Raw genomic sequence first — 13189 nt, forward strand, 5'->3', positions numbered from 1 at the left:
CCTTGGAAGTTCCTTGCCGAGCTAATGTTGCTCGCCAAGAAGAAAGTTGCGGAGCGGACCTTGCTCGCCTTTCTCGGAGTTCCTTGACCGAGCTGATGTTGCTCGCCAAGAAGCAAGTCGCGGAGCGGACCTTACTCGCCGACCTTGGAAGTTCCCTGCCGAGCTGATGTTGCTCGCCAAGAAGGAAGTCGCGGAGCGGACCTTGCTCGCCTTCCTTGGAGTTCCTTGACCGAGTTGATGTTGCTCGCCAAGAAGCAAGTTGCGGAGCGGACCTTGCTCGCCGACCTTGGAAGTTCCTTGCCGAGCTGATGTTGTTCGCCAAGAAAGAAGTCGCGGAGCGGACCTTGCTCGCCTTCCTCGGAGTTCCTTGACCGAGCTGATGTTGCTTGCCAAGAAGCAAGTCGCGGAGCGGACCTTGCTCGCCGACCTTGGAAGTTTCTTGCCGAGCTGATGTTGCTCGCCAAGAAGGAAGTCGCAGAGCGGACCTTGCTCACCTTCCTTGGAGTTCCTTGACCGAGCTGATGTTGCTCGCCAAGAAGCAAGTCGCGGAGCGGACCTTGCTCGCCTTCCTTGGAGTTCCTTACCGAGCTGATGTTGCTTGCCAAGAAGGAAGTCGCGGAGCGGACCATGCTTGCCTTCCTTGGAGTTCCTTGCCGAGCTGATGTTGCTCGCCATGAAGGAAGTCGCGGAGCGAACCTTGCTCGCCTTCTTTGAAGTTCCTTGCCGAGCTGATGTTGCTCGCCAAGAAGGAAGTCCGGGAGCGGACCTTGCTCGCCTTCTTTGGAGTTCTTTGGCCGAGCTGATCTTACTCGCCAAGAAGGAAGTCGTGGAGCGGACCTTGCTCGCCTTCTTAGTGCGGTCACCGTCTTGCAGACTAAGAACTGAGGAAGAGTTACCCCGGTCAGATAGGTAATCCCAGTTACGCTTGCGCAGACTGAATTAAGGGGCAATTGAGAGGGAGATTTATGATCTGGATTAGGCCGTGGTAATTGCCGGACAGATTTGGGTCGGACAAGATTGGGCCGAGGTAGTGCGGTCCTGTGCTGAAAGGATTTGCTCGATTAAGGCAAGGCGTAGTTGGACCAAGCTACATAGCTGCATGGTATAGAGGTCAGTTAAGTGAGATGTCCGACGCCAGGAAAGGCGTGGTTGGACCAGGGTTCATGAGTTAGTCCGGCAGGAAGACCGATGACAAACCAGCATGAGCTATCCCGAGCTCGGCTCTGCCGGGATGCAGCCGAGCTCGGTCCTCATTAAGCGCGGCGAGCGGAGCGCTCTGGCCAGCTGCATAGCACGGCTGTTGATAGCCGAGAAGATGCAGCCTGGCTGCCGAGCTCCCAGTAGAGTGGGCTAGTAGTTTGGTTAGTTGGTGCTCAGCAAGATTTGTGCTAACAGATGGGATAGCAGCACCACGTGTCGAGAGACTAATGGCATTAGATTTGGGGTGCAGAAGGTATATAAGCGAGTCCGTGCCCCCCATGCCTGGACAGAGGAACATTTTGTAAGGAAATTCTTACACTCTAACACTCCTCTCTCTCTCTCTCTCTCCCTCTATCCTAAGGTGTGTGCTAACTTGATCGTCGGAGGGTTTTTCAGGCCACACACCGCCGGGTAGCTCACCGTTATTTGCTCGCAGGTGATCGGACAGAAACGAAGCTCGGAAGAAAGGAGTACGGGCTCGCCGGAATATTTGCTCCCCGTATATGTAGAGAAAAGAAAAATTAAAAGAAAAATGAAAAAGACAGAGAAAGACGATTGAGTGAACAATCAAAGTAATAATTATTTACCTCTACTCCTATGCTTCGAAAAGGAAGTGCATAATGAGGGAGACGAAAAAAGATGATTGAGTGAACAATCAAAGTAATAATTACTTACCTATACTCCTATGCTTTGAAAAGGAAGTACTGAAAATAAATGTTTCGAAATATAAATTTATGTTAAACTACTCCTAAGATAAGGAAAATGACAAGAAATATTGAAATCAATTGTCTTTGATTTGAATTCTGGATCCTTTACAATGTAGCCATGAATGGTTATTTATAGACAAACATTTGTAGGGAAAAACTACTTAAAACTACCCACTCTTCCACGAGCTTCATTTCATACTTCATGATTTTCCATAATTTCCTTCAACCTCCACTTCATACTTCATGTTCTCCACTTTATTCTCCATCATTTTTTCACATTTTATAACTTCTCATAACCTCCAAATGAGTAGGAAGATGCCACATGTCCTGCAACTATATAAATAATAAATAATAATAAAATCACAGATTTATGGTGCTAACATTACTCCCCGCGTCCCTTAAAAATGATGTTTACTTGAGTTTTTGAAGGGCCGAACCAAGCACATGACTAATCTAGGCAACAAAGTGCTTCGAATAATATCAACAAAGTGCTTCGAATGATATAATAACACCAATAAACTGCTTCGAATGAACATGAAATTATGAGAAGAAGACCAATAACAAGCTTCGAATGTGGTATAAAAGACCAAATTCATTGTTCGAAGGTCTTGTGACACAGCTTTGAAGGAACAACATCACCCCTCGAAAGTTGGAAGCATTGATATAGGATGATGATACTTACAATGAAGTTTCAAGGTTAGGCTTGATGCTTCGAATGTATCTTCAAAGCTTTATACAGTTTCGAAGGTGAAGTAATCAACCTTCGCAACAACTTTTGATGTTTCGAATGTATCTTCAAAGCTTTATACAGCTTCAGAGGTGAAGTAATCAACCTTCGAAATAACTCTTGATGCTTCGAATGTATCTTCGCTGCTTTGACTGTGTACATACAAACAACTAGCCATTAATTTGAAAAGATAAGCCATTCTCAACCACTTATTTAAATGCATAGGCTTTTCTTAGCCAAGTTCATGCATTTTAAATGGTCATCCCCTGTTCTTAGTGCTTCGAACTCATAAGAACAGTTTGTTAATTTTATTAGCCACATCATTAGAATTATATTTTAGTGTGATCCACAAATCCAAAGTAGGTTTTGAACAGCAAGAACCATAGCACAAAATGGCCTTAAAAATTCAAACAACTTGACATTTTGAACAATTTCAAAAAATTCAGATTCATGAACATTAAATTGTTTATTATTCTTAGTCATGTTTGGGTAGAGAGCATATTCTTTAGCCAAATAACTTTCATTATTTATTGATAAATGGGATTGTTTTTCTATTTTAGCCACTAACGGCTTATGAAAACCCTCCATGTGAGTTTCATCATTTTTTGGCCCAATGGGTTGTTTCATTTTAGCCATTAATGGCTTATGAAAATCCTTCATAAACATGTTGTTTCCATGGGTTGACTCTCTAAGAATGAGTTTTTTAGCCCCCCGAGCTCTATATAAAATATAACAAGCTTTTTATCAAAGTTATTTTCATAAGTTGGCTTTTTAAAAATGGATTTTTCGACCCCCGAGCTATTGATGAAATTATATTTTCACTAATTTCAGTCAAAAATGACTTAAATACATTTTGTAAAACCCCACAAAATTCGGTCATTAAAGACTTGACAAAAATGGTTGATAACTCATGTCTCCATTGACAAATTTCCATATCAAGTTGATGATTTATTTCAATTAAGTGGTGTATTTTTTCTTTTACCAAATAATATGGTAATGAAGAAACTACTTGGAAATTTTCTTCATCAAGAAAATGGATCTTTTCTTGAAGATTCAAAATTTTTCTTTCACGCCAATATATTTCATATTGACAAGTTCGAATTGAGAAATCCAAATCGTTTGTCATTTCTTACACTTGGCAGTCCTACCGGGCGTGCCAAAAATTGTTGGCTTATTTTTCCTATCAAGGAAAATATCATAAATGCGAGCATGCAGCAAGGATTGAAAAATCTTTACAGATTAAATTCAAGTCAATTATCAAGCGATTACATTGACGGTTCTTTTGCCTCAACAAAGAGGACTTCAAAATTGTCAAATGTAGAGAAAATGAAAATTAAAAGAAGAATGAAGGAGACAGAGAAAGAAGATTGAGTGAAAAATCAAAATAATAATTATTTACATCTACTCCTATGTTTCGAAAAGGAAGTGCATAATGAAGGAGACGGAAAAAGATGATTGAGTGAACAATGAAAGTAATACTTACTTACCTCTACTCCTATGCTTTGAAAAGGGAGTGCTGAAAATAAATACTTCGAAATATAAATCTATGTTAAAATACTCCTAAGATAAAAAAAATGACAAGAAATATTGAAATCAGTTGTCTTTGATTTGAATTCTAGATCCTTTACAATGTAGTCATGAATGACTATTTATAGGCAAACATTTGTAGGAAAAAACTACTTAAAACTACCCACTCTTCCACCTGCTCCATTTCATGCTACATGATCTTCCATAACTTCCTTCAACCTTCACTTCATACTTCATGTTCTCCACTTTATTCTCCATCATCTTTTCACATTTTATAACTTCTCATAACCTCCAAATGAGTAGGAAAATGCCACATGTCCTACAATTATATAAATAATAAATAATAATAAAATGACCAATTTATGGTGCTAACAGTTTCTCTCAATATTACTATCTCTAGAAATTACAACACTTTGAAATTGTCACATTATGGTTTCATCTGGAATTGATTTTTTTTTTTAATTTTTTATTAAAAAATAAATAGAATGAGCCAATTTTTTTAAGTGCCTTTTTAGTTAAAATCTTATATGGTCACGAATTTTATTTTAATGATTTAAATTATTTATTTTATCAAATACTTAATTTATATCATTTATCTTAAAAATTAAATTAATTTAATAATCACAATTTATTTAATTTATTATATTTATTAAAGACTAAAAAGCTACTTTCAAATGCATCTACGTGTGTAAGTCGTCATCGTTAGACCCACACTGGTCCCATTCCCATTGCCAGACATCGTTCAAAAATCCTTTATAAACCAATCCAAAAACGTAAAACCTGTCTCTAGTTTAGACTTGAGTGTTTTGTTTACAAATTACAATCTATAGAGAAAACAGCAGACGTCTCTAACAAGTATGGAAAATGGTAAACACCCTTCGCCTCTCCAACTCCAATCACCACCACCACTGCGTCAAACGCCGCCATGGAAGGTGGTGGCGGTGGCCGCAATAGCCGTCGGGGTTCAGTTCGGCTGGGCTTTACAATTCTCTCTCCTCACACCATACGTGCAGCTTCTAGGCATCCCACATAAATGGGCATCCTACATTTGGCTCTGCGGCCCCATCTCCGGGATGGTGGTGCAACCTCTCGCCGGCCACTACAGCGACCGCTGCACCTCCAAATTCGGCCGCCGCCGCCCCTTCATCGCAGCCGCCACCGCCCTCGTCACCGTCGCCGTCATTCTCATCGGCTTTGCCGCCGACCTCGGCCGCCTCTCCGGCGACAGCCTCGACTCCGGCGCCGCCAAGCCCCGCGCCATCACCATCTTCGTGGTCGGATTCTGGATCCTGGACGTCGCCAACAACCTCCTCATGGCCCCCTGCCGCGCCTTCCTCGCCGACCTCTCCGACGGCGACCAGCGCAAAACTCGAAACGCCAACGCCGCCTTCGCCTTCTTCACCGCCGTCGGCAACGTCCTAGGCTACGCCGCCGGATCGTACTCGAACCTCCACCGCCTCTTCCCCTTCACCTCAACACAGGCCTGTGATGTTTACTGTGCGAATCTCAAGACCTGTTTCTTAATCTCAATCACTCTGTTACTCATTCTAACCGTACTCGCAATCAGCACTGTGCGTGAAGATCCAATTTCGAGGCTCTCGGTGCAGAAGAAGGATGAAACGGTGCCGTTTCTGGGGTTTTTCGGGGAATTATTGAGTGCGTTGAAAGAGTTTTCGAAGCCCATGTGGTACCTATTGTTGGCAATGATGCTGACCTCGACTGCTTGGTTTGGGTTCGTGCTGTACGACACTGATTGGGTGGGGAGAGAGGTGTATGGTGGAGAGGTTGGAGGAAAGGTGTACGATAGCGGAGTGAGAGCGGGGTCGTTGGGGCTGATGCTGAACTCAGCGGTGGCGGGGGTAACGGCACTGGCGGTGATGCTGGTGGCCCGTGGAGTCAAGGGAGGGAACCGGCTATGGGGTTGCGGTAACCTTTTGTTGGCGGTATGCTTGGCGATGACGGTGTGGATCACTAAAGTTGCAGAGTCGACACGGCGGAAAGCGGTGGCTAGTGGTGGGGGAACTACGCCGGCACGTGGTGTCAAGGCGGCAACTCTCTCTGTCTTTGCGGTTTTGGGGATTCCAACTGCGGTGAGTTTCAGTTTAAAGTTAGTGTTCCGTGATATATGGGTTTTGCCAGGTTTGGGTTAGTTTGGTTGTTTTTAGTCTTAAAAAAAAATTAAATTAATTTTTTAATTTAATAAAATAAAATATCATATTTAAATTATAATTATTTTTTTTTTTTCATAAAAATCATAAAATTCAAAAAATTTATCCAAAAGACGCTTATAGTCTCAGATTAAAATAATCAAAAAAATTAAAAAGTCAAAAAGTCAAGCTACCCCACATTCTAAATTAAGGCTATTTAAATGGTTGTTTGGAAAATGTTAAATAAGTATTTTTTTTTCAATTTTTTTATAAAATGATATATAAAAAAATAGAGAAGCGATATAATTAAAAAATAATAAGATAAAAAAGTGTGTTAATATGGTAAATACCAAATAAACTCTTAATTTTCAATAAAATTCTAAATATTTTTTATTTATTTAAAAATAATGGTTGATTAATGTGAGTTATATAATAAAATTCTAAATATTTTTTTATTTGTTTAAAAATAATGGTTGATTAATGTTAGTTATATAATAAGATTTCCATTACATATGAGAAAATATATATATATATATATATATATATATATATTATAAATCCCTATGAGAGAAGAAAATTGCACAAAATTTCCTTTGTAGAATGATATCATATCATCGAGGAATTTTTAGGTGTAGGTAGAGTAGATGTTGCGTTATACCCTATGAAGTATAGACACGCCAAAATGGAAGTTGTGGCGGTGTCAGATATAAGGACACGTCGGCGACACGTACGGGACACGGCACATGGCATGTCCCTTTAATTTAATTTATTTTTTGCATGGGACACGCGCATCTAAATCTAGACACGCCATGGACATGGCGAGAAGAGTAAATGAAAGGGAAAGTAAGTACAAACCTGGTCGGTGACGATCCAAAACCCTTCAACTTTGACTTCGACGATCTAGAGCCCCCTTCGACTTCGACGAGCTCTTTCTCACCTTTGCCTTCTCAGAGTTCTCTCTCTCGTCTTCTCTCTCTCCTTCGCGATCGCGATCATCTCCCTCTCTCTCGCTTCTGATCGCAATTGTCTCCTTCTGTCTTTTTTTGTCTCGGTTCTCTCCGGTCTTTGTCTTTTTGTCTTGATTCATATATAATATATATAACTAATAACTATTATTATATATTATATAATAGTTATTATATAACATAAATATATTTATAAGATAATGTATAATACATATTATAAGATAATATATAATTATACATATTAATAAATAAAAAAATAAATACATGTATGTATGTAAAATAAAATAAAAAAATTAATTGGAACACATTATTTAAAAAATATAATAAATAAAATAATTAATATGTATTAAAATAAAAATATTTATAAAAAAATTAAAAAATTTGTCGTATCCCGTGCCATATCCGTGCTCCCAATTTTTAAAAATTACCGTGTCCCATATCCGTATCCGTGCTTCATAAATTATACTTTCCAGTGTACAAAAATTTCTCCATATCATCCTATGTTGTTGAATTTTTTTTTCTCCTATCTAAGTTTGTTATAACCACCCACATGCCATATGAACATGTTTCATGTTTGGCCCTCCGGATTATCATTTGTTCTCTCTCTCTCTCAAATTTCTAATACTATTTTATGTTATAAAGTTAATATTTGGTGTAGTTATAATTTTTTATACCTTCAAATCTAACTGCTTAAATTAATAACTGCCGTTTTAAAAGTTTTGCACACGTATTGTGTATATATGTGTAGTTGCTTCTTTGAGGGGGAAAAAAATCCCAAGAAAAGACTTGTTTGGTAAATTTTGTTTTTAGTTTTTTTTCAACGTAACCCATTAAATGCCAACATTTTTAAGCAATACGTGATTTTAGGTACTCAAAATTTTATTAAAAAACAATATTTGGTTTCCATCCTTCAAAATGTGATTTTCACCATACAAGTGTTGCATTGTTTTTCTAGTTAAAATTTTGTTTACTTTTTCTAAATACCTAAATTATTATTAATTAAGCAACCAAAATCAATTAGGGTAAATTTTTTTTCTATTTTTGTTTTTTGGAGTTAAACATATTGTGCAATTTGTAGCTTATCCGAACCTTTACAATAATTTCTGATTGTTTTGTGTTGTTTTGGCCTTTGTTTGAAATGTTGGTTCCTCACTAACGTCTAATGCTAGTGCTAGGATAAGATAGGATTCCTTCTCGGTGCCCACCTAGTTGGAATTGATAAAACTATGAAATAAGAGTAACAATTTCACTTAAATATTACATATTCATATATTTGCTAATAGATGAGTTCACATTGGATGCATGAACCTGTTTCTTAATAAAAATATAAGTCTCACTTCGGAGAATAGATCAGTGAGACAGATTTTAGTATTTTATGAGAGGAAGAACTAGAAATATGAGTGTACAACTAGAAAGACTTTGAACAACTTTTTAGAATAAAAAAAGTTTTAGGTGTTACTTTTCCCTGTACAAAATAAAAAATTAAAGATCCATAATCAATTTCACTGGGTCGATGTTGGAGATAGTGAGATAATTGTTACAACAATTGTGTTGTTCGCTATTTATACGATAAAGAATTTTGCTACTTTAAAATCGTTAAAGTAATTGCCACATTTTTTGCTTTTGAGAAAAAGAGCTTTTTTAGCACATATAGTGGTAGTCACTTGTCCCATGTATTTTTTGGACCAGCATAATCATTCCATCTAAGCTAATTCCCATACCTATTTCATATTTTTCACCCAGTTCAGCTCGTCTTCATGCTTTTGGATGGACTAGTATCGAAGGGCATACAATTGATGATTGTCTCAATCAAAGCCTTCTATAGTTGTAACAGACTATGCCTTTGTTTGGGATATGAGTTGATTTTTTGACTTTTTGATTTTTCGACTATTTTAGTCTAGAGCTAAAAAATCTCGTTTGAGATTGACTTTTTGACTTTTGTGAGAGGAAAAATAAAATGATTATAATTTAGATATGACATTTTATTTCTTTGACTTTTTCATCAATTTTATCATTTTATAACTAAAATAGCCAAAAAAACTCATACCAAACATAACCTATAAATAAGGATTTGATGGAACTATACGATTACCAATCTCTTCATTAAAAAAAGCAATCACTTGAAGATTGTCCAAAATAATATCACGGCCATATAAATAGCACATCTATATATGGGACCATATGCAATTTTATTTGCTTTAATTTTATCAATTGAATTAAAACATGTATTTATTATATAATACTTATAACAAAAATATTAATGGCAACATAAAAACCATCATTATAGTGTAGTTTGGATGAAAATAATTAAAATTTACTTGATCTAGTCATTTTGTAATTTTTAAAAAATATTTTTATTTAATTTCAAAATAATTATTTAAAATCATGTATAACACAAGCTTATGATAGTCATTTTAAAAGGGGTGGTGATAATGGCGGGATGTGATGGGTAAGATTCTAATTTAAAAAATATTTTTTATATTGAAAAATAAAAATATTTACTGTCTGAATAAAATAATTACTTTTGTGGTTGTGCAGATGACTTCCACAATTCCCTTTTCATTGGGATCCATTTATTGCAGCAGCTTTGGTGGAGGACAAGGTAAAGTTTTTGCCCTTTTTGAACTTCTTCAATTTTCTTTTTTTTGGAATAATTAAATATTTCTTCTAAGACATTTGTAATGTTTCAATCTTATAGGTCTCTCTCTGGGAGTTTTGAATGTTGCTGTAGTCCTACCCCAGGTAAGATTTCATTATCTATCATATTGTTTCAAACTCCCAGTTGTGACAGTAATACATAATATTTTTATAAAATAAAATATAAATGTGAGATAAAAAGTGTATATCGGATCATTATTTATTATGCGATAATCGTCTGTACACTTAAATTTACTCTTCAAACCCATGCTTCTTAAACTCATGCCTATAAAATTAAGCTTAGGATGATGTTGGCTTCACTAAAATGAAATAGAAATTAATTGTTTATTTTATTAGAATATTCATTATCATGTTTAGTTCACTAAAAACCAAATGTAGTTTTATTACCTCATTAAAAAGACATTTGAATATGAATAATCTTCATGTATTACATGGGTTTTCCAAATGGAAAAATTAATGAAACGTCATTTTTCAACTTTGTATAGTAACAGAGGTCTAAGATATATATTTTTTTTTATTACCTAAGGTCCTTAATGAAATTTTTCTGTGATCATACCAGAGAAATTTTTCTATAAAAGTTGAATTTTTTTTATATTGGGGTCGAAATTTCTCTGAGTCGGGCCGATATTTCTTTGAGTCGGATACAAATTTCTCTAAATTAATTTTTCTTTATAAAAATATTAAATAAATTTAATTATTATAAAAATATTATATATTCTTAATTTTATAAAATTTTAATATCAAACACCCTAAAAATATTCCCCTTTGACAACTGCAAGGGGCCACATGTTAGCGAGCCTGTATATAGGATAGACCACTTGAGATGAGAGTATGCTTCAATTATTGGAAAAGGCCGAACAGTTTTAGCTACAATGCTGATCTCAAGTTTGACCAATGGTATCATTTAGAAAAATTATTTCAAAAAAAAATTTATAAAAAAAGAGAGAATTACCATCGAGCTGTACGTTCAAAAAATTATTACAGGGACATGAAAAAATTTAAGACTTTTATCATTAATATTGATAAGAGCAATCATTAATTTGTAATTTATATTTAAAATTTTTACTGATTTATTGTTTTCCTAAAAAAACACAATAATCATTTTAGATATTAGTTCACATTTTTTTAATCTTAAATTTATATTTTATACTTTATTTCTAGAGTAATTTTAAAGATAAAAATTTTTTATAAATGAATTTTTTTATTTATAAATCTGAATAATTCCTTATCCTTAGACATTTTTTGCAAGGGAGATGCATGTAAGTTACCAATCATATTCTCATGATGCAAGCGCAGCTTTGGTGTGGACTACTATAATGTCGTTATTGTGTAGAATAATATAATAGTAATAGATTCTATAATAAACACATTTTTTTTTTATTTTTTGCAGCTTGTCAGAAAAATCAATAATATGAAATTTTATATCAAATTTAATATAAAATTTTGTTGAAAGTTGTTACGGCGCGCACCTTTAAAAAAGATATACATACATGACAAGATTAAATTGTTTTTGTAATAATTCAAAATATATTTTTCACAAAAAATTCATTACACTTTTTATCGAAATTATTATATGATACCGCTCATAATAATATCATAATATTTATAACGTAACATTAATAATTTATGAGTTTCACTTTAGATAACTCTCACCACTCACATCTCAATCATCATCGGAGAATGAGTTTGATTTTCCTATTGAACAAATAAAGAGAAACGGTATACGTAAGCATTTTTAGATTGTAATGAAATCCTCATCATTCAATTAGAGGCTTAATCCTTAGGGCTAACAAACATGAAAAAATAAAATAAATTCATATATATATTTAGACGGTGTTTGGATAAAAAATTTAAAGAAAAATATATGGAGAAAAAGAATTGAAAAAAAAAAAAACTTTTATTTTATTCATTCTCTTTCTTTTTCCCTTTTTTCCACAAATACTTCCTCAAATTATTAATCCAAACACCGCATTATATTCATGCTTTGTTTCTTTTTTATTTTTTCATTTTTCTTTCCAACCAAACAGGAAGTGTTATCATCTCTCTTATTTTTCATTTTTTTTTATGATGATTAATGGTTGGACAATTTATTTTTCAGTGGAATTTTTTATTAAATCCTCACAAAATAAATGTCATTTAAAAAAAAAAAAAAGGTTTCAAGCACTTGTTAGTTAGATGGGGACTAAACTAATCTTAGCTAGCTAATGTTGAAAACAGTTGGTGGTATCACTTACAAGCGGACCATGGGACCAGCTGTTCGGTGGCGGTAACTTGCCAGCATTTGTAATTGGAGCTGCTGCAGCAGCGGCGAGCGGTGTGTTCGTGCTTGCATTGCTCCCATCACCACCACGAACTGATCACGATCCATCATCACCATCCGTTTTAAAGATCACTATTTCTGCACCTTCCCATTGAAATATTTTTCAATTAATTTTGAGTCGAAAAATGACTTACAAATAGAATTTCTATACAGAGAGAGTATAGGGTCATATTAATCTGTATATATAAAATTTTAGTACTTAAATTCTGCTTACAATTTAAACTCTTGATTTTTTAATTTGCTCCTTACGTTAATTAAGTTATTGTAGTTTTGATTATATCAATTTTGTGTTTATTTTTGTGTAATACGTTAATTTAATCAAATTAATTACATCGGTTATCCATCGGTTTAAAGTTCATTATTGCTAAACCAAGGGCTCTAACCTAGTCGGTTAGCCAATTTTATTACTTAAATTCTGCTTACAATTTAAACTCGTGATTGTGTAATTTGCTCCTTATGTTAATTAAGTTATTGTAGTTTTATTATATCAATTTTGTGTTTATTTTTGTATAATACGTTAATTTAATCAAATTAATTACATCAGTTATCCATCGGTTTAACGATCATTATTGCTAAATCAAGGGGCTCTAACCTAGTCGGTTAGCCTTTTGGCTATCAAGTTTCTCCTAAATGAGAGGTCTTGCATTCCACTCTTAGGAGTGGAAAGGGAGGGCAAGAGTTTTTTGTAAGATGTGTGAGGGTGAGTTTCAACACCTCGATGTGCTAATTTAACAACTAATCACTAATATTTGTTGATTAAAAAAAAATCACTATTGCTGCAGCTTCCCACTGAAATGGAGCCCAAAATATACTTCCCTCGTTCTCTCCTGGTTTCTCTTAATTGGGCCAAATATTTGCATTTGTTGTACGTTTATGAATATTTTTCCAACTTCGGTGGCTAGTTATTGTTGTTGTGCAAGAGAGTTCAGAAATGTGTT

At 35.0% G+C, this 13189-nt stretch overlaps 1 protein-coding gene across 2 annotated transcripts; it reads left to right on the forward strand.

Annotated features, from left to right (window-relative positions):
• The first annotated feature begins 4875 nt into the window (after window positions 1–4875).
• Window positions 4876–12609, forward strand: LOC114281430 (sucrose transport protein). 2 transcript variants are annotated; one of them, XM_028223878.2, is made up of 4 exons: window positions 4876–6251; window positions 9812–9875; window positions 9972–10015; window positions 12149–12609. In XM_028223878.2, exons 1-4 carry the CDS (start codon window positions 5019–5021, stop codon window positions 12344–12346), a joined length of 1539 nt encoding a protein of 512 aa, XP_028079679.2. In that variant the 5' UTR covers window positions 4876–5018; the 3' UTR covers window positions 12347–12609. The 2 variants fall into 2 exon arrangements, with proteins under 2 accessions (XP_028079679.2, XP_028079681.2); XM_028223880.2 differs by lacking the exon at window positions 12149–12609 and adding an exon at window positions 11181–11380 and having other exon boundaries at window positions 4905–6251.
• The last annotated feature ends 580 nt before the right edge of the window (window positions 12610–13189 follow it).

The sequence above is a fragment of the Camellia sinensis genome, chromosome 6 (assembly GCF_055761805.1).
Source record: "Camellia sinensis isolate YWXY chromosome 6, ASM5576180v1, whole genome shotgun sequence".
NCBI classification, from domain to species: Eukaryota; Viridiplantae; Streptophyta; class Magnoliopsida; order Ericales; family Theaceae; genus Camellia; species Camellia sinensis.